General features: G+C 39.7%; 1 protein-coding gene across 1 annotated transcript; it reads left to right on the top strand.

The window, feature by feature from the left end:
• Positions 1-349: 349 nt before the first annotated feature.
• On the top strand, positions 350-17533 carry rchy1 (ring finger and CHY zinc finger domain containing 1). Its single transcript, XM_042101094.1, has 9 exons — positions 350-493; positions 1033-1155; positions 1264-1379; positions 1885-1963; positions 2319-2363; positions 15361-15419; positions 15514-15543; positions 15718-15838; positions 16567-17533. The coding sequence occupies exons 1-9, from the start codon at positions 440-442 to the stop codon at positions 16732-16734; spliced, it is 795 nt and encodes a 264-aa protein (XP_041957028.1). The 5' UTR covers positions 350-439; the 3' UTR covers positions 16735-17533.
• Positions 17534-19334: the final 1801 nt, after the last annotated feature.

A 19334-nucleotide genomic window follows, 5' to 3' on the forward strand; every position in this document is an offset into this window, starting at 1 on the left:
TATATAATAGCCTATATTTAGTATTTTAGTATCATGTTTATCTTCTACTGTCTCTATTGTAGCCTACAGTGGAGTTTTTTTTGTTTATTACTTTTTCTGCTGTAAGTGCATGTTGTGTGTGATGTCTCATGTCTGTATGCTACTGAGACGGTGACTTTCCCCTTGGGGATCAATAAAGTATCTATCTATCTATCTATCTATCTAACTGATCTCTGGCATCAGTCATAGTCTATATTTTTAGGCTACACCGGTGTGTCCATGGTATCAGGGATTCAGGGTATCAGATGAGGAAAAGAAGTATGAAAGACTAGGCTATTCTTAATTTCATGGGCCTATATCGTTTTTTTTCTTTTAGAGTTGTTGCGCACTCTGGGATGTGTTGCCGTTCCTCAATTTGTCCCGACGTAAAGTTAAGTCTCGTAGCCTATCAACACAAAATATGGCTGCCACCGAAGTGGGGTGTGAACACTACGTGCGCAGCTGTCGGCTGAAAGTGAGATTTAATTTACTTACCAAAACTACAGTGTTACACATTAACCTTTGAACAGACAATTGTGTGTGCCCACTGTTTAATGCCAAATTACTTCTCAATGATCGGGTTAGGTGACCATGCAATGGAAACAAACGTGCTATCGCTAGCTAGCTACTAGCAGTCAACTTGCAGCGAAATTACAACACTACAAGCTAACAATCAAGTAAAGCGGCATGAGCAAGGTTCCAAATTAGTCCTGTAAAGTAGCTAGTTGAAGTTGTTCGTAAGGAAACTCATCTGCATTTACATTCTTAATAACAACGGAAAAACGATAGATATGTGCCCGGGAAATGTCATTGAGATTTAACATCAGACTTTGAAGCTGCAAGATAACGGGTCAGCTAGCTAACTAGCTAGTTATCCTCACTGTCATAATGGTTCTCAGTGGTTGGTTGCGCATGTAATGTGTTAAAGAGGTTAACGTGTGGGTTTGCAGTTTACAGTGCCGTTTGTATGTTGTTACACAACCATTCTCATCAATAAATCATGTCATGGCATAGGCACCTTGCTGTGGGAAGTTCTACGTGTGTAGACTGTGCCATGATGCTGTAGAAGAAGACCATCAAATGGATCGATTCCAGGTTAAGGAGGTCCAGTGCATCGTGTGCAATGCCATACAAGAGGTAACTTCATTCTAAGTTCATGTAACTTGCTGTTGTTAGTATTACTTTCCAAAAGGTTATGTCTTATTACACATCGGACGTAAATTACTCAATGTTGTTTCATTACAGGCGCAACATTCTTGCAAGGAGTGTAACGTGGAATTTGGGGAATATTATTGCGGTATTTGCCATTTGTTTGACAAGGATAAGAAGCAGTATCATTGCAAACCTTGTGGAATATGCAGGTAACGTTTGATTGAGATGTGATTGTGATCCTGCTTGTCCATGCTAGTATAAGTGATCATGGAACACACCATCACTGTAGTCCTTAAGATAAGTAGGCCTACCAAAAGAAAGAGAGAATATATCAGAGCCATTAGACAATAGCAGCTTATTCCCTCTTGTTATCAGACTCATAATTAGCTGATGGCATTGTCTACTATGCCATTCACTCATACATTTAATTCCCCATACGTGATTTCATATTGCGGTTTTTTGTGCATTAATTGGCTTGTAGAGGTCTATGTTACTTGTACAGTATAATATGTACAGTAATAATATTGGACACTGTCAGTATATTATCTGTATTGTATTGTGTATAATTTAAGCTATCTGGCCTATAGACATTTTCCGTATTCATTCCTCATGTGTGCTAACACACTTGTTCAATAAAACCTGATTTTGAGTCAGATGTGTAACCTGGATTTTGTTAGAGACTCATCATAGCATACCATATTTTTTCTTTCACAGGATTGGACCAAGGGAGAAGTACTTTCACTGTGAGAAGTGCAATCTGTGTTTAGCCTGTAATCTTCAAGGCAATCATAAGGTATTGAGGTCTTCATGTCCAAGCCACTAGTGGCAAACGTGTTCGCCAGTGATTTGCCACCACACTTAGCCAATAATGGCAAACTTCCAGTGAGCTTCTGGTTACAAACCTAATTTGCATATTACGTTGCTGCAAATTTGCTGCAACATTGCCAAACGTTAACCACAACTGTTTGCCAGAAACCTAATTTGCATGTGAAAATATGACCTTGCCGCAAATTTGCAGCAACTGTTTGCCAGAGACCTGAAAATTCTGTAAGGGGATGTTTGCTGTATGTGACAAAAATGCTTTATCTTAGAAACCGCGCAACATCGCTTAGAGCACCTGTAATATTTGATCTTTCTTTGGATTTTAGTGTGTGGAGAATGTGTCCAGACAGAATTGCCCAGTTTGCATGGAGGTAAGGTGACACCTTTTAAAACTGTAATACTACTATCTTGGGACTGTCTTGGGATTTTAGTTAACATCTGGAGGGCAATTGAGTTGAAGACATGCTCTTAAATGTTGGTGGGTGTATGTTGAGTGAATACAAGATTTGACTGCATCATGACCTCTGTGCTCCAATCATTTGACTTGCCATAGAGAAATATAAAGAGCAGTGTTTTATATCCCACAGAGTTCAGTATTACCGTATTTTCCGGACTATAAGTCGCTCCGGAGTAAGTCACATTAGTCAAAAAATATGACCGCCGCTCAGTCCTGTACATCCATTCCACGAAAATAAATCATATTAATGAATTTGTCTCCATCTTCTACTCCATCCCCCACTCTTGAAACTTTTGTGTATGCTTGTTTGGAATGTGTGTTTGCGGGCCGCACGCAAAGTAGCCTACTGGCGCTGCAAAGGTAAATAGATTTGTAGCACTTGCCAAAACATTTGTAGCATTGTTAAAACCTTTAAAATATCTAAACAATCACAAGTAGGGCAGTTCATCACAGTCCATCCTTTGCAACTGGACTGATGAAAGGTACACCTGTAGGCTACATTGTATTTGGGAAAAGCAGAAGGTAGCAGCATAATGTATTGATTTATTTATTATTAAACAAAACAATCCCTGTCAGTATCTTAAAGAGATAGCTCTCTATTCAGTACATGACATCCCCCCTTTTACATAAATTCTTACGAAATAGACATGTCTTCTTTCAGGGCAATGTTCTCTGTCATGAATACAAACACAACTAAAATGTCTTCTCAAATCTTACTGTTGTTTCTCATTTTAAAGTTACCCACAGCATTTAAACTGGTTACTCATAAATCATCTGTAACATTCAAACACTGGTTATCAGAACTCATATGTAACTCATCTGCTTTAGTACAGCAAACATTTACATTGACAAAGAACAGTCAATTCTTTCTTTTTTCTCAATCAAAACATGTGACTTAAGTCATGACAAAGTCTTTTAGTCTCTCAGGTGGTTTTCTGTGGCGCTGAGGCCTAGTGCGGGAGAAGTGCAGGAGGGCTGCTCTATTCAGCTGGCACAACAGGATTACTGTAAGTGTCCATAGCTGGTTGTTGCTCTGGGTTTGACCCAGTCTCCCCGTTTCCCACTTCTTCTGTTCCTTGTAGGTCTGTAATGTATTTCTTCACACTGGTTGTGTTTCGGCTATACTGAGTTCCAGCAGGTGATTCCACAGTTACTTTGTTCCCGTACTTGCTTACTACTGTATGTGGTGCTTTGTTGAATGTTGTAGTGAACTTATCCACTTTCTCTTGTCTCATCAGCACTTGATCTCCAACATCCACATCAGAGTATTCTGAAAAAGTCAGCGTACAGTTTATACTTCCCTTTTTGTTCTGCATCTTTATCGCTTACTTCCAGATCCATTTGAGCGGATGTGATTTCCGGCAGCTTGCCTCGCATCTTCCTATTGAACAAGAGTTCCGCTGGACTCTTCCCTGTTGTGTTGTGTGTGATTCCTCTGTACACAGTGACGTATCGCCTAAGTTCTTTCTGCCAGTCAAGTCCATCTGACTGTGCAATTCGGATGCGCTTCATGATTGAAGCATTCTGGCGCTCCACTTCACCGTTTGCTTGAGCCCACTTTGGCGTTGTTCTCACATGTGTAATTCCGTTCTCAGTACAATAATTTCTGAATTCATCTGACTTGAATTGTGGTCCATTATCGGATTTCAGTGTTACCGGTAGTCCATGTCGACTGAATATCGACTCAAGACTGTCAATCACTTTTTCAGTCGTTGTGGAAGTGAGTACATCATACTCATAGTATCTGCTATAGTAATCTACCACAACTAGGATTGAGTGTATTGATGGTAGTGGTCCAAGTAAGTCCACGGCTAAATCTTTCCACGGCCCATCTGGCAGTGGCGTTGGCCTTAGAGGTTCGGGTGCATCAGGTCTTGATGTTATCTGACACCCATGACATGCTCTACAATGTCTTTCTGCAGCTTTGTCTATACCTGGCCACCACACTTTGCTTCTCAGATGTTGTTTGGTTCCAACAATCCCCAAATGTCCCTCATGCGCGAGCATGAGTGCTCTCGCCCGTAAGGCTTTAGGTAACACAATACGTGTACCGCGTAGCACAATGTAGCCAATAACACAGAGTTCATTGACTGTAGGTGCGTATGCCATGCATTTTTCAAAACATCCAGTCTCTATTGCTTTTCTCACCTCTATCAGCTCCGGATCATTCCTTGAGGCTTCCTCCACCTCTCTTGTTGTCAGAGCTTTAGGAGTGGCATTCACAGCAATGAACCGCACATATTCTTCAGATCCATGTGAATGTTGCTCTTTTATCGCGGTCTTCCCTAACATGCGTGACAATTAGTGTTGCACAGTGTATCGATACTAAAAAGGTATCACGATGCCTTCACGCAAAAAACGATACGATTTTCGACGTTTTTAGAATCGATACTTTATTAAAATAATAACGTTCTGTGTTTTTGTGAACTGCTGCTCTCACTGCTCCTTGCACGCATCTAGGCAAGTGGGCGTGTCAAGCAGGCAGCTCTGAGTGAGTGAGTGCGCAGCCAACGTCAACCTAGTTCTTTGCCGACAGTCCTCGGCCTTGTGGATAAAACAAAAGGTGAAGTAAAATCTGCAACTATTTCGGATACATCGCGAATAGTGAAGGCAAGCCATCAGGTACACAGAGGCCCGTTTGTAAAATATTTTTTAAAGTCATTTAAAAGCAGTAGGCTACGCATGGAACTTGGCTAAACACCTGGCAGACATATCCCAACATTTTTAAAGAGTTCAAAAAACAACAGGTTAACGAATATGCTATAGAAAACACGACTACATGGTTAGTGCCAAGTTCTTCTCTTCTGTTTTAGTCTAGCCTAAGTGAAACGAGTATATGGTTCTCGGATAAAGCAAACCTTCCTTCATCAATGCATTTTGATGAGACATAACGAGCTGTAATCATAGGGTGCTAACATGATGAAAGCGCAATGTTCACGCCAGAATAACATTACCATAACTTGTAAACAATCTATTTCATGTTCGGTCAGTACTACTGGTAATATTTGTCATGGCATGTAGACTGCAATTTGTTTAATAATTATTGGCCAGATGTAAGATAGGATACCCGAAATGCGCTAATTAAAGCCCATGGCATATAATACCACCAAAGCGTGTTGAGTCCTAATAATAATAGCGGCTTATTGTTACGTGGTAGCAAATGTTATCAAAGAAATAGACGTAATGTAGGCCTATCTGACGAAGACCTGAGTGGTTGGAATGTCGTACTTGTACACTGGGCGCAAAGAAGACTATCCTCACATTTTTACCTTTGCAAATGTCAAAGAAATCCCTAAGGGTAGCCTATACTGTACATCAGATGGCCTAAAGATTAGGCCCCTCTGCATAGCATTCAGTGATTTGCATGCAGTAATTTCAACACTGACCTTGATCTAGCCTAGTTTGGCTATGACTTAATCACACAAAGTAGGCCTACTATTTTACTGACTATAAAAAATGATAATTATGTAGGAAGTTTAGAACCCAGAGTTGACCTGCACACTACAAAAGTGCACCGAATTCAACACAAATGATTCAATACACTTGGAGGAGGTATGAGTCCTTTCTTTTCCAGATATCTTAGGATTTCGCCGCAGTATCGTTTCAGTATCGAGCCTCGTGATATTTATGGCAGGTATCGTATTGAAGTCATAATTTTGGTATCGTGACAACACTAGTGACAATGGGTCAGCGATGTTCGCTTTTCCTGGCACATGGACAACTTTGAAGTCGTATGTCTGTAACCGTAAGACCCATCTTTCCACACGGGCACAGGGTTTCGATCGCGGGCTGTATATTGCCTCCAATGGTTTGTGGTCAGTGACAAGCTCAAACTGTCTGCCATATACATAGGGATGAAGTCTTTCACAGGCCCACACCAAACCTAAGGCTTCCTTCTCTGTTTGAGAGTATCTTCTCTCGCAGTCACTCAAGCTTCTGCTCACATAGCAGATAGGAACCATCTCGCCCTGCTGGCGTTGCACAAGCACAGCGCCGAGTCCCACTGGGCTGGCGTCCGCTATCACTCGTGTTGGTGCATCCTTATCGTAGTACGCCAAGGTTCCAGCTTTCGCCAGTCCATCTTTGAGTGCATTAAATGCTTTTCTTTGCTCTGGACCAAACACAAATTGAGTCTCTTTTCTGATTAGACGTCTCAATGGCTCCGCCAGAGTCGCAAATTCTGGAATGAACTGGCTGCTGTAACGGGCAGCCAGACAGCTTCTCACCTCTGAGGCATTTTCTGGCTCTCTGGCTTCCACTATTGCCCTAACTCTCTCTTTAGTAGGCCCAATTCCTTTGTTTGTCAGCAGGATTCCCATGAAGACTAAGCGATCCATATTAAACTCACATTTTGCAGGATTTAATGTAAGTCCACACATCAGGATACTGTGCCAGTACAGACTGTTTTAGATCTGCTATTGCTGCTATATCCGTTCCAACTCTTAGTACTCCAGGCTTTGCTGCGGTGTCCTTTCCTAATAATGGTTCTCCATGTCCTTTGATGACAATAAACTCAGCACATTCACTGGAATTTCCAATCTTAGTTTCACACTTGAAAGCTCCATTTACTGTTAATGGCTGGTTGGACGAATAAGCATATAGCTTCCTGTCTGCTGAGAGATAGGAATGGCATTTTATGTGTTCATTTTTCAGTTTCCCCCATGTGTTCTCATCAACTATATTGCAGGTAGCACCAGAGTCTATGAGCATCTTCAGGTTTACTCCTCCCAGGCACACGTTCAGCCTATTTTGCATGGAGTTGTCTGTCACCAAAAATGCATAGTCTGTCTGTTCTTCCACATTATTTACAGTTTGTTTCCTATTCTTTTTGGTCCTGCATACTTTGGAAAAGTGGTAATTTCCATTACATTTATGGCACTTCTGACCTCTAGCTGGGCATTTTGGATCTTTGCTGAAGTGATCTATATTTCCACATCTATAGCATTGGTGAAGTTCTGACTTACTTTTCTGTGGATTTTGAAGTCTCTTAAATTTAGCTTGATTGTGCTTTGGTCCTACCCTATTCACACTTTCTGTATTTGCACTTGCAGCTCCTCCTCCCGTTGTTAGAGACAACTGCTCCTCAATCCTCTCGCAGAGTGATGCGACGTCCAACGCACGTGCGAGAGTGAGGTCATGTCCCTCTTCCAAAAGTTTTCGGCAAACGTAGCTGGAGGAACATCGTGCCACGACTGCGTCACGAAACTGATTGTTCATATCGGCACCAAATGCACAATCTCTGGCCTCTTGCCTGAGCCTTGTTGTAAACTGTTGCACTGTCTCTCCTTGTTTTTGCGAAAGTGCATGGAATGACTGCCGCGCAAAAGCAGTATTTACACGAGGTACAAAGTAATCATTCAGGGCTTGCGTTGCAGCTCCGTAATCAGCCACACCACCCGTATTAGGCAAGGTAGTAAAAATGTCTTGTACATCAGGCCCTGCATGGTGTAGGAGTAAGGCTCTCCTGCGTTGTAAAGTTGCAGCAGGTGTATCTCTATTGACTAAAAGTCCTTTGCCGTCGGCAAAAAGTTCAAATGAATTTAGCCATCCAGTCCACCGTCGACCTAATGTAGCGGGTCTTTGAAGCACTCAAACATCGGGATACTCACTTTATCCATATAAAAATTCACGTTTTCTCCCGTACTTGTGCTCGCCCACTTCTCGTCGCCAATGTTATATTTTATGTTGTACTATTAAACTGTTAATAGTTGCACATTCACAGAATTAAATCTCGGACACCGGTTTCAACTGCTTGTCGTTTTACTCCCAATTCCAAAGGCAAGTGTAACATTAAACAGGTTCCCCAATTACACTTCATAACATAAAGTTCCTCTTAAAGAGATAGCTCTCTATTCAGTACATGACAATAGGCAAAACTGTATTGGACCGGTGTAACGTTGGTACTAAATCATCCATCGCAAAGAGTGATTTTTGTAGCACGTGCAACAAATATGTGTAGGTAGGCCTACAGCCCTGCCCTGGATACATCTCTCAACGTGCGCTCTAAAACAGTTGGTTTAAATGGAGATGTAGATCACGGGTGCGTTAATAAATCTACATTGCGGCGAGTTGACACAAATTATTCACTTTGACGAATTTATGTAGTTTCAGTCCTAGTTACTTTACTTTGAGCCATGCTCTTGTAACGGATGCCAGCTAGCTTAGCTGTGCTTGTGGAACGTTGGTAAACCTCACTCCCCGACGCCTCAAGAGTGCTGCTGGCATGCGAGCCAGTAGCCTGGGCTATCTCCCGATCCGAGGTGCTGCTGTTCGCGGGTTCGAGTCCGGGCGTGTGCAGGGCTGAATCGCGCAGGTTCAACACAACGCAGGTTACATTGGTGCCGTGACACGGATCGGGGGTGAGGTTTAGGGGGGTGAGTGTAACGGATGCCAGCTAGCTTAGCTGTGCTTGTGGAATGTTGGTAAACCTCACTCCCCGACGCCTCAAGAGTGCTGCTGGCATGCGAGCCAGTAGCCTGGGCTATTGGCTCAATTGTTAGCGCGCTCGCCTCCCGATCAGAGGTGCTGCTGTTCGCGGGTTCGAGTCCGGGCGTGTGCAGGCCTGAATCGCGCAGGTTCAACACAACGCAGGTTACAGTCTTCCTTACTTGAATCACCTTTGAAAACAGAGGATTGAAGTAGCCTATGGGTGTTTGGGAATGAACGTTGACTCAGATGCTTTTTGAGACTTTGAGCTAAATGTCCCAGCCCGGTACATGTATTTGGGGGGGGGGGGGAACTTTGACAATCCCTATTTGACCGCTTCGCTAGTGGCGGTCATAATTAGTAGCAAAACAGTGATCAAATATTAGCCTACATTGCAGTGAGTTTTGTTTTCAAATGTTTTCATGCATGTCTAGATAACGCAGGGGTGGGCAACTAATTTCCCCAAGGGGCCACATGACAAACTGGGACTGTTTGGGGGGGGGGGCCGGACCCAAAATACCAAACTCAAGTCTAGGGTTGCAAAGGGGCTGAAAATTTCCGGTAAATTTCTGGAAACTTTCCGGAAACTTACCATGGGAAGTTAAGCTGGGGAATTTTGGAAATATTCCAAATTGGAAACTTTCATGGAATTAAAGGAAATTATGGGAATTAATGGGAATTTACGGAAATTAACATGGAATTTGGGTAATTCATACAAACTGTTTCATATACAAACATTAACATTTTGTTTCGTAATAAGCAATATGATTTGTATGTTTGGATTTTTGCTTAGCTTAGCATACAAAGCTAGCTAGCACGCTAGCAGGGATCCCATTCTCTGAACTAGCAACACTGAACTGCCCAAGATACACTACACCACTCAACAACAAAATCCGATTGGTTGGAACATTTTTTCCCCATGCATATGAACGCACCATAGATTTCCTTTATGTCTAACAGTCTATGCCGATTGCTGTGTGCATGTGATTGACATATGTGCAGGGTAGAAATTTGACTGAAATTGCATTAAATTAGGTTGTTTTAACTAATAGTATGCTGCAAGATGGGGTTTTGTCCACTACATTTAAGTTCCCTGTTATAGACTGACTTGACATATTAAAAATTCCCAGTTTATTCCCATTAATTCCCATTTATTCCTGTTAATTCCCATATATTCCCGTTAATTCCCATGGAAAGTTTTCAACTTTGAAAATTCCCGGAATTTTGCAACCCTACTCAAGTCTGAACTCAATTCTGTTCAATTCTATTCTGTTCTTGTATAACATTAAGTAAATCGTTTTTGATTACTACTCGTAAGAACAGATGAAAATGTGAGGGAGACAAAGGAAAAACGGCAATATTTAATATATGTCCAGTATTTAATCTTCATTCTCGAAAATGATTTTTTGACATTGACATGTTTTTTTTTTTTGTTTTCAAAGACTGATATAAAAAAGTAGTACAATATCAATATAATTAGATAGGCCATGAAAATATGAAGGAGTCAGTACAACCATCGGCCTGTGCCACCATTTCATCAACACTCAGCAATATTAAATCATTACCATCATTAAATTAACTCTATGCAGAATTAGACTATGAAAATGTGGAGCAGACAATAGTAGGCTGTCATTAGTTAATCAACATGCACAAAGAAAACTATTTTGAAAATGTAGGCTATGTTTTTGCTTTAACTTTATTCACAAAACTATGATTGGTCAACTCGCCCTGTGTGTTGAGCCGGCTGCTTCAAGCAACCTGTGGGTAGTAGCATCATACTAGTTCGCTAACATAAGCTTTGCCAATAAACTCAGACATATTTTGATTACAATGACGGGGTTATCCGATTGTAAACTGTCTATCTGTCAGTAACGCTTTGAAATGAACACTTCGTATCGGCAACGAGCAGCAGTAGGAGTTCGACATTCTAACAACCGTTGCGGTCGTGAGCGACGCAGACACAGGAGACACAAAACTTTGAAAGGTTTACGCCGACGTAAAGGTAACTGCATTGTGTCGACGCAGAAGCATTCTATTCACCAGCACATCAGTGAGGGTGTTTATGTCGTATGCATCCATGCACAAATGTATAGGCGTACAAATAGCTGTCGCTTTCAAAATAAAAGCAACGATATTGATTTGCGTGCATTATCTCTATGCTAGGCTCTTGACTACTGTTTTTTCACGGACCTTACGCGGGCTGGTCAGGGAAAGCCCACGGGCCGGATGTGGCCCGCGGGCCATATGTTGCCCATGTATGGGGACGCAAAGCATAGCACCCTTATTTGGGGCATGGCTTGTACTGTGTGATATTGCTAAATATCGGGACTGATGATCACTGAAATCTGTTGGGTATTTGATGGTTCATGTATGAAGTGTTGGGATTTCCATCCGCTTATTGCGAGATAAGGCATCCGCTTTCATTTATTCATGGGACATGTGTTGTGTTGAAATGGAAACCTTATTCCGTATAGCCAAAGTAGTGTTAATTTTGTCACCTATTTTTAATTTAGTCTTAGTCTTAGTCTTGTGACGAAATGTCCTTTTTAGTCTTTGTCATATTTAGTCATTCAAATATGATTTTTGTTAGTCAAGTTTTAGTCGACTAAGTCTCGTCATTTTAGTCTAGTTTTAGTCAGATGAAAACTAAAGGTATCTTAGTCTTAGTCAGTTTTAGTCAAAACAGTTGAGTCTTTTTTTTTTTATAACAAATTATTTCTGATTACCATTTGAGTCAAATAGTGTTTCACACATCTCAATTTTCCAACAATATTGTGTGTCCACAGAGCTACTCGTCTGTTATAATTACTCATTCTGATTTTTTGTCAGTCAGTATGTTTACATGCACAGGTAAGTCAGGCTACAATTATAGCTCGGCTGGGATTTGACCATAGACAGTAAAAGATTTGACTGGACCACTGTCATGATATTCGTAGACCAGTGTTTCTCAAAGTGTGGTGGTCCGCAAGCTATCCCAAGTGGTCCACGAGCAGACGTGGTAAAATATCATATAGATGAGTTGTTTGCAATATTGAACCAACTTGTATGTAAATCCAAACAGTTCTGCAACACTGTCTATGTAAGATATGCCAGTTTAAATCATATGAATCCTCTGACACAATAAGCAAAGTGCAAAGACGATAAGCAAGGTGGTTCAGTGAGTAGGCCTATTGGGTAGACTAATATACTGGTGAAGTAGGTCTAATCTTTCTTTTTTTTTAGCTAGGGTTAGTTAAGTGGTCCTTCGTCTGAAAAAGTTTGAGAAACACTGTCGTAGACCCAAGTATTAATGTTTTACTCCGCCACGCTAGATGGCGATATGCGCCCAAAGGCAACACATTCCCCAAACAAACTCTCCATCTTATCCATAGCTAACTTGCTAGCGAACTTTCCATATTAGCTTACTTGCTAGCAAACTTTGCATCATCAGTGTAACTAGTCAAATAGTTGACATTACATGCTAAACATTTTCGTACGGACATTCTGGGGGATGTTAGTTTGTATGAGAGAAGCTTCAACTTCTGGGTATGTAGCATTGTGTCATAAGACTAGGTAGTTAGCTTAACTCTGGCAGAAATCTCCAGTGTTCTTGTTCCATGTAGTTTCGTGTTGCAGCCACAGGGTTGCAGCAACAGCACGTAGACTAGCCTACAGGAGCATGAACTCATTCGGAATATTTTGAAAACGTAACGATACTCTGACTTCTCATTTTGTAGACGAAAATGAAGAGAGATTTTATCTTAGTTTTTATTTAATGCAGAACATTTTAGTCTCGTCTTTTTTCGTCAACAATAATGCATCTTAAGATAGTCTTAGTTAGTGTTTCAGGACATTAGTGCCGTCTCGTCTTAGTCATGAAAAAAAAGGTTGTTGACGAACATATTTCCTCTCGTCTCGTCTGACGAAATTAACACTACGGCATGCAACTGATAGCTTGAGAGCAATGTGTTGGAGACTCGTGGTGTAAGACAATGACTTTTCATTGGCAACAATATTAAACCAACCAACAATATAAAATATTAAGAAGAGCTCTTTTATGAGTTAAATTGAAACAAAATTATTACTAGCCTTTATTTGTCCGAATCTGAGGCCCGGCTATAAATAGAATCCCGGCCATAATTTGATGATTTAGGTATGCATGTGTGCTTCAGGCATAGCGCTACCACTAATCTCTGACTGAAAGTGCACAGAACTTGTGCATTTGAGAGCGCTCTCTCGCGCTAGACAATAATGTTTCATGTAGGGTTCATGTCAATTAATATGAATTAACATTTAAAAACATTTAAATGTTAAATTATATATTTTTTTCTAGTGCTGTCAAACGATTAAAATTTTTAATCACGATTAATCGCTGAATCCTATAGTTAATCACGATTAATCACATATTTTATCATATGATTAAAATTCTATTATTTTGCATTTCTGAACTTTCCAGGAGTCCATATTAACAATAAAGCAATTATTGTGTATCTTGATTGGGATTCAAATGTAAGCAAAGCAAGTTACTTTATTAACTTAACTTTAAGACGTAGGTCTATTTGATTATTTCAAATCAAATTTCAAAAGATGTGCAGCAGACCTGAGGCAACACAATATATTCTTCAGAAATATAGCTGATATAACACATGCACAAAATGTAGGCCTACACACATTATAAAGGGCATAACAAACAGAAAATATTATATTCATACTATATTCATTATCTTTGAGTTCAGTTGAAAATAAGGAACTTTTCAACATGAGTGCATTGCCATTTTATAGGCCTACAGTCTATGATGCACTGTCACTTGCCACACACATCAACGCCGAAGTTTTTAACAGGCAAACACTGGATGAACCATGGATTTTAAGAAGCAGCGTCGACCAAATATAACTGAATCGTGATTTACACGGCGGCAAAGTGCGATGCTGGTGTACGGAGTTGTATTGAAAAGAATGGAATCTAATGTAAATAAATGTCGAAAGCAGAGTGCATCGCAAATAGTAGCAGCCAAAGAGGAATGTTGATAACAGAACAAGTGACGGTGATAAAATCTTTGGCGGCACACAACTAATGCGTCAGCCTAGGCTACTACTCTTTGGCCGGCTCGTAAGCCCAACCAAGTGTGTGCAAGTGTCAATTATATCATTGATCCAATGGGAAAGATAGCTAGTAATCACACGTTGACGTTACATCTAGTTATAAATTCACAGGACATTCAATCATTTTACTAACACGGCAGTTATGAAGAATTATGTTTATGTAACTTGCTCATGTCGAAACTATGTACATTACCAACCTAATTCGTTTGCAATACCCCATGTATTGTACACATTTAGCATGTAGCTACACTTACCATAATATTCCATGCAAAACAGTTAGCTTGCTGGCTAGCTAACTGTGGAACATCAGTAGATAGATAGATAAATACTTTATTGATCCCCAGGGGAAATTCAAGGTCTCAGCAGCATACATACAACACAAACACATTCTTTAACAGCAGAAAGAGTAATTAAAGTATATAATATAAAAACACAACTAATTAATAAGGGCAGTAGAAGATAAAGAATATGCTAAATATACTAAAATACAAACACTTAATACAATATATAAAAATATACTAAAATACAAATGACAAAAATACAAATTATACTAACTAACACTTAATCTAAATCAATTCTAAAAACAGTATAACACAATTATCTCACCTAGTTGTAGGAAATACGTTCATATTACAAGTGATAGAATGAATGTGTGACTTATGTTTAGTTGATGTTATGACATGTAAAGTTAAGCTTGCTGAACTTAATTATAGTCAGCCACGGGCAGTTTGACTGTGGCTTTTGATACATTCGTGACACTCCTGTTAGTAAACTGGAAAGAGCAAAACATAGGAACATGGTTACATTAATCCCATAAACACACAGATAAACTCTTATACCAACCTTATTTTGTGCATTTTATTCACGTTTGTTGTAAGACAAAGATTTAGTAAGTTGACTATAAGCCCTTTTCGCTCCCCACTTTGATGCAGCATAGATTTCCATTATATCAGTCATCTTTCCCCTAAAAGGGGGTGTGTACGTGCAGCACATACAACGTTCCATTCCATTCGTCAGTGCGTATTGTTTAGTTTCCGGTCTAGCTAGATCCGGTGTGGTGTTGTAGTTGTTCTAACGTTACTAGTTGTTGCAACAGCATGTGAAAAAGCTACAAAGTTTGTTACACCAAAAAGAACATTAATCTCGCGATTGAAAAAATTGACGCCGTTAAAATAGGTTTACGTTAACACCGTTAATAATGCGTTTAACTGACAGCACTAATTTTTTCATATATAAGTCGCACCTGACTTTAAGTCGCAGGGCCAGCCAAACTATGAAAAAAAGTGCGACTTATAGTCCGGAAAATACGGTAATAAAATATTGGCTCTTGAGACTTATTTATTTTACTTTTTATTGGGTATTTGTTCTTGAATTAAGTGTTTTTGATCTTGCATTGTTTTCAGGACATTCATACATCTAGGATAGGAGCTGATGTGCTTCCTTGTGGTCATTTACTTCATAAGTACGTGTTATACGTTTTGCCAATTTTATATAACATAACATATCATATAACATCATGCAGCATAAAAAATACCAACATTTGTTTTCATTTGCAGAACTTGCTTCATAGAGATGTGCAAAACAGGGTAATGGATATTTCTTTGAAAATATGAAAAGTGGTGTCTTGTTATCAGTTCTTCAGTAGCAGTAGCAGTTGTTGTTCTAGTTGTATATATGTTTAACAAGTATTATGTTCTTTGTGCATGCCAATAAAAAGTGAATGGTAAGTAGTCATGACTTCTCTATTGCCCTATATATAGTGCCTACCGCTGCCCACTCTGTATGCACTCCGCTTGCGATATGCAGGCTTATTGGGAAGAGAGGGACAAGGAAATTGCCCAGTCTCCAATGCCTACTGAGTACCAGGATGCTACTGTCAAGGTATTTTATATTGATATAATGATTGACTGCTATACACATGATAGTCTGAAAAAAATGCTCAGGCTTTGTTTACACCACTGACCCGTGATCAACTAGAAATTCCACTAATCTCTAGGTCACAATCATTGTACTCCAATTTGATCTTATCTATCTTATCGGGTCATAATATAGTCGGTCTATATAGTCGTAATATAGTATACGGCCAGTCTATTTTGTTAAACGCTGCATTTCTTTATTTCATCCGGTCGCTCATTACAAACTTGATTTTTTTTTTTTTTACTCTTTCTGGCCCTTTTTTTCTATAGCCACTTTTACACTTCTATTCCGATTAGAAACAGAATAACGACTCAATCGGAGTGAAAATTGTCTTATAAACACCTCAATTGGAATGAAAATTCCTGATCCGATCAGAATTTGAATTGGAATGAAAGAGGTGGTGTAGTCTGCTCCTATTCCAAATGAACACCCATGTATACGGTCATTCGGATTTACTGCTGTATCTTCTTAAGGAAATGTAACAACAACGGCTATTCTGATCAAAGATTCGAAAGCGCTTGAGAGCACCTGATTGGAATAGAACGTACCCCATGTAAACAGATGGCACAAATTTTTCAATCGGAATAGTTTAATCAGAATGACAAAAAAAACTGTCAATGTAAAATGGCTTATGTTATAGCATGTTTAGGCTTTCTGATCAATCTCATGTTGATTCTCTTGTTCCATTTTAGATCATTTGCAATGACTGCCAAGCTCATTGCACGGTACCCTTCCATGTCCTGGGTTTAAAGTGTAGCAGTTGTGGATCGTACAACACAGCACAGGATGGGGGACTGATCCAGCCTCCACAACCAGAGCCTCAAGAGCCTCAACAGCAGGATTCACCTCCCGATCCTTGACCCATTTCCCTCATTACCTCCCATGTCAGACTCTGAATGCAAGGATGCACACTCCCTTCACAGTCATGTATAAAGTTTGAGATGATGCAGAGAAACCCAGTTGCTGTGATCAAAATCTCAGGACACTTATCAGAATTCATGCCCATGATAAAAGTGAGTAGAACATTTCCCCCTTAGTTAATATACTTCTATATGTAAAAAAAAAAAAAACCTATCAGTAATTGTAGCATTCATTAAATGCCAACAAGCTACATTCAGCTAGAAGTGATGACTGTAAAAAGTGAGAAGATGGCTAATTTAATCCAGTCTCTAAACCACTAATACTATTGTGAAACATACTGACAATGACAGCATTTTATTATTTTCAGTACTCTTGCTAGGGAAGCACCTGCACATGTCTCCTTGTCTGAATTATTCAAATGTTTGTACTCCCCATCACAAAATGTTAACATCAGTCCATATTTCCTGTTTGTTTAGAGGGTTTAGTGTATAAAATGCAAATATTGATCATAAAGAAAGTGGTCACAGAGTACAGTGATGTCACAATTAAAAGTAACAATAATGAAGGAACCGGACTTGTGATCATGCATTTCCGTTGACAGTTGTTTATAGTTGAATTTCTTTATTGAAGAATGTCTCTGCTGCTTTCCCCCTGGTGTCTACAGGAGCTATTGAATCTGAAGGTATATGCCTTAATAAAAGATGGCAAAACATCCAACATGAATTCAGTTTTGATAGCAACTAGAAGATGTAACAAATGAAAGATTTTAAAATTAAATAAAGATTTTATGCAATATTGTATTGAATTGCATGGTATATTTACAGTGTATTCAATCGCATTCTGTGTTGGAATAGAATTTATGGGATGTATGTATAAAATACTGTGCAAAAGTCTTTACCCAAAAGCTGACCCTGTGGTGTTGATCAGCTTGCAGCTTGTGCCACAGAATGACAAGGGGATAAGGTCTTCGATGTGTCAAACTGTCATCATCTCCGTCCTAATTATGATTCTAATGTGTCCCGGCTAGACCCAGAACCAACCAGCTCCATTAACACTTTTCCCCATGTGTGATCAGTCATTATAACACTGCAAAAAGTACAAATCTAATGGTAGAGACTGGAACCAAAACCAAAAGTATGCATTTTTGTGTTTCCTGTATCTTCTGGACATAAAGAGAAATAAATATATGTGATCATGTAACATTGCTAAAAAAACTAATATAATAGGTGCCCAAGATTTTTGCACAGTACTATACATACATATATGTGGTACCTTTATTGTGATCCATCTTGAAATCTATTTTTGGAAATACCAGCATATTATGCTTAGCCATTGTTAAACTTTTAATCACCAGTGGCTGAAGTGCTATTGGCAGAAGGGACATCTCTTCCTTCCTTGGAGATTATTGAGCCTTGGGTGGTTGCAGTTGGAAATGTAGAAGTAGAATCTTGGGTTTCAGGCATGGTTGTAGAAGTAGAATGTTCAGTGTTTTCAGGTGGAGCTATAGATGCAGGTTCTTGAGTATTTTCAGTTTGAGTAGGGGTAAATGCTTCAGTGGTGTCCATTGAAGTTGTTGAAGCCAATTTTTTTATGTTTTCACTTGGAGTTGTAGAATCAGATTCTTGAGTGGTGTCAGTTGGATTAGTAGAATCAGATTTGTGGTTGGTTTCAAATGAAGTTGTTGAGTGGTTTCAGATTGAGTTGTAGATGAAGGTTCTTGAGTGCTTTCAGATGAAGTTGCAGATGGAGGCTCTTGAGTGCTTTTAGATGGAGTTGGAGATGGAGGTTCTTGAGTGCTTTCAGATGGGGTTGTAGATGGACGTGTTTGAGTGCTTGCAGATGGAGGCTTTTGAGTGCTTTCAGATGGAGTTGAAGATGGAGGACGTTCTTGAGTGCTTTCAGGTGGGGTTGTAGATTGAAGTTCTTTAGTTCTTTGAGATGGGGTTGTAGATGGAGGTCCTTGAGTGCTTTCATTTGGACTTGCAGATGGAGGATCTTGATGGCCCAGATGGCCTTTGCTCCCTCACTGCATGCCTAACCTCCATTAATCAGTGGATGAGCAAAAATTATTTGAAACTAAATGGTGACAAAACAGAGGTACTTTTGGTTGGACCAAAACTAAAGCGAGATATTGTTCTTAGTAATCTGGGGAACTTGCCGCACCAGGTCAAACCAAAAGTAACAAGCCTCGGTGTCATCTTAGATGCAGAGTTAAGTTTTAAGCCCCATATCAGTAAAGTTACTCAGACAGCCTATTTCCACTTGAGAAACATTGCCAAAGTGCGGCCCTTTTTAACTCAACAAGATGCAGAAAAACTAATTCACGCCTTTATCACTAGCAGGTTAGACTACTGCAATGCACTTTTCACTGGTCTTCCCAAAAAACATCTAAAGAAATTGGCACTCATACAGAACTCTGCGGCTAGACTTTTAACTAAGACTAAGAAGAGAGAACACATCACCCCTGTGTTGGCTGAACTGCACTGGCTCCCTATTTCCTATAGAATTGATTTTAAGGTTATGTTAATTACTTACAAAGCTCTGAAAGGCATAGCACCTTCATATATCTCTGAGCTTTTAATATCTTATCAACCACAAA

Source organism: Alosa sapidissima, chromosome 8 (genome assembly GCF_018492685.1).
Source record: "Alosa sapidissima isolate fAloSap1 chromosome 8, fAloSap1.pri, whole genome shotgun sequence".
Lineage (NCBI taxonomy): Eukaryota > Metazoa > Chordata > Actinopteri > Clupeiformes > Clupeidae > Alosa > Alosa sapidissima.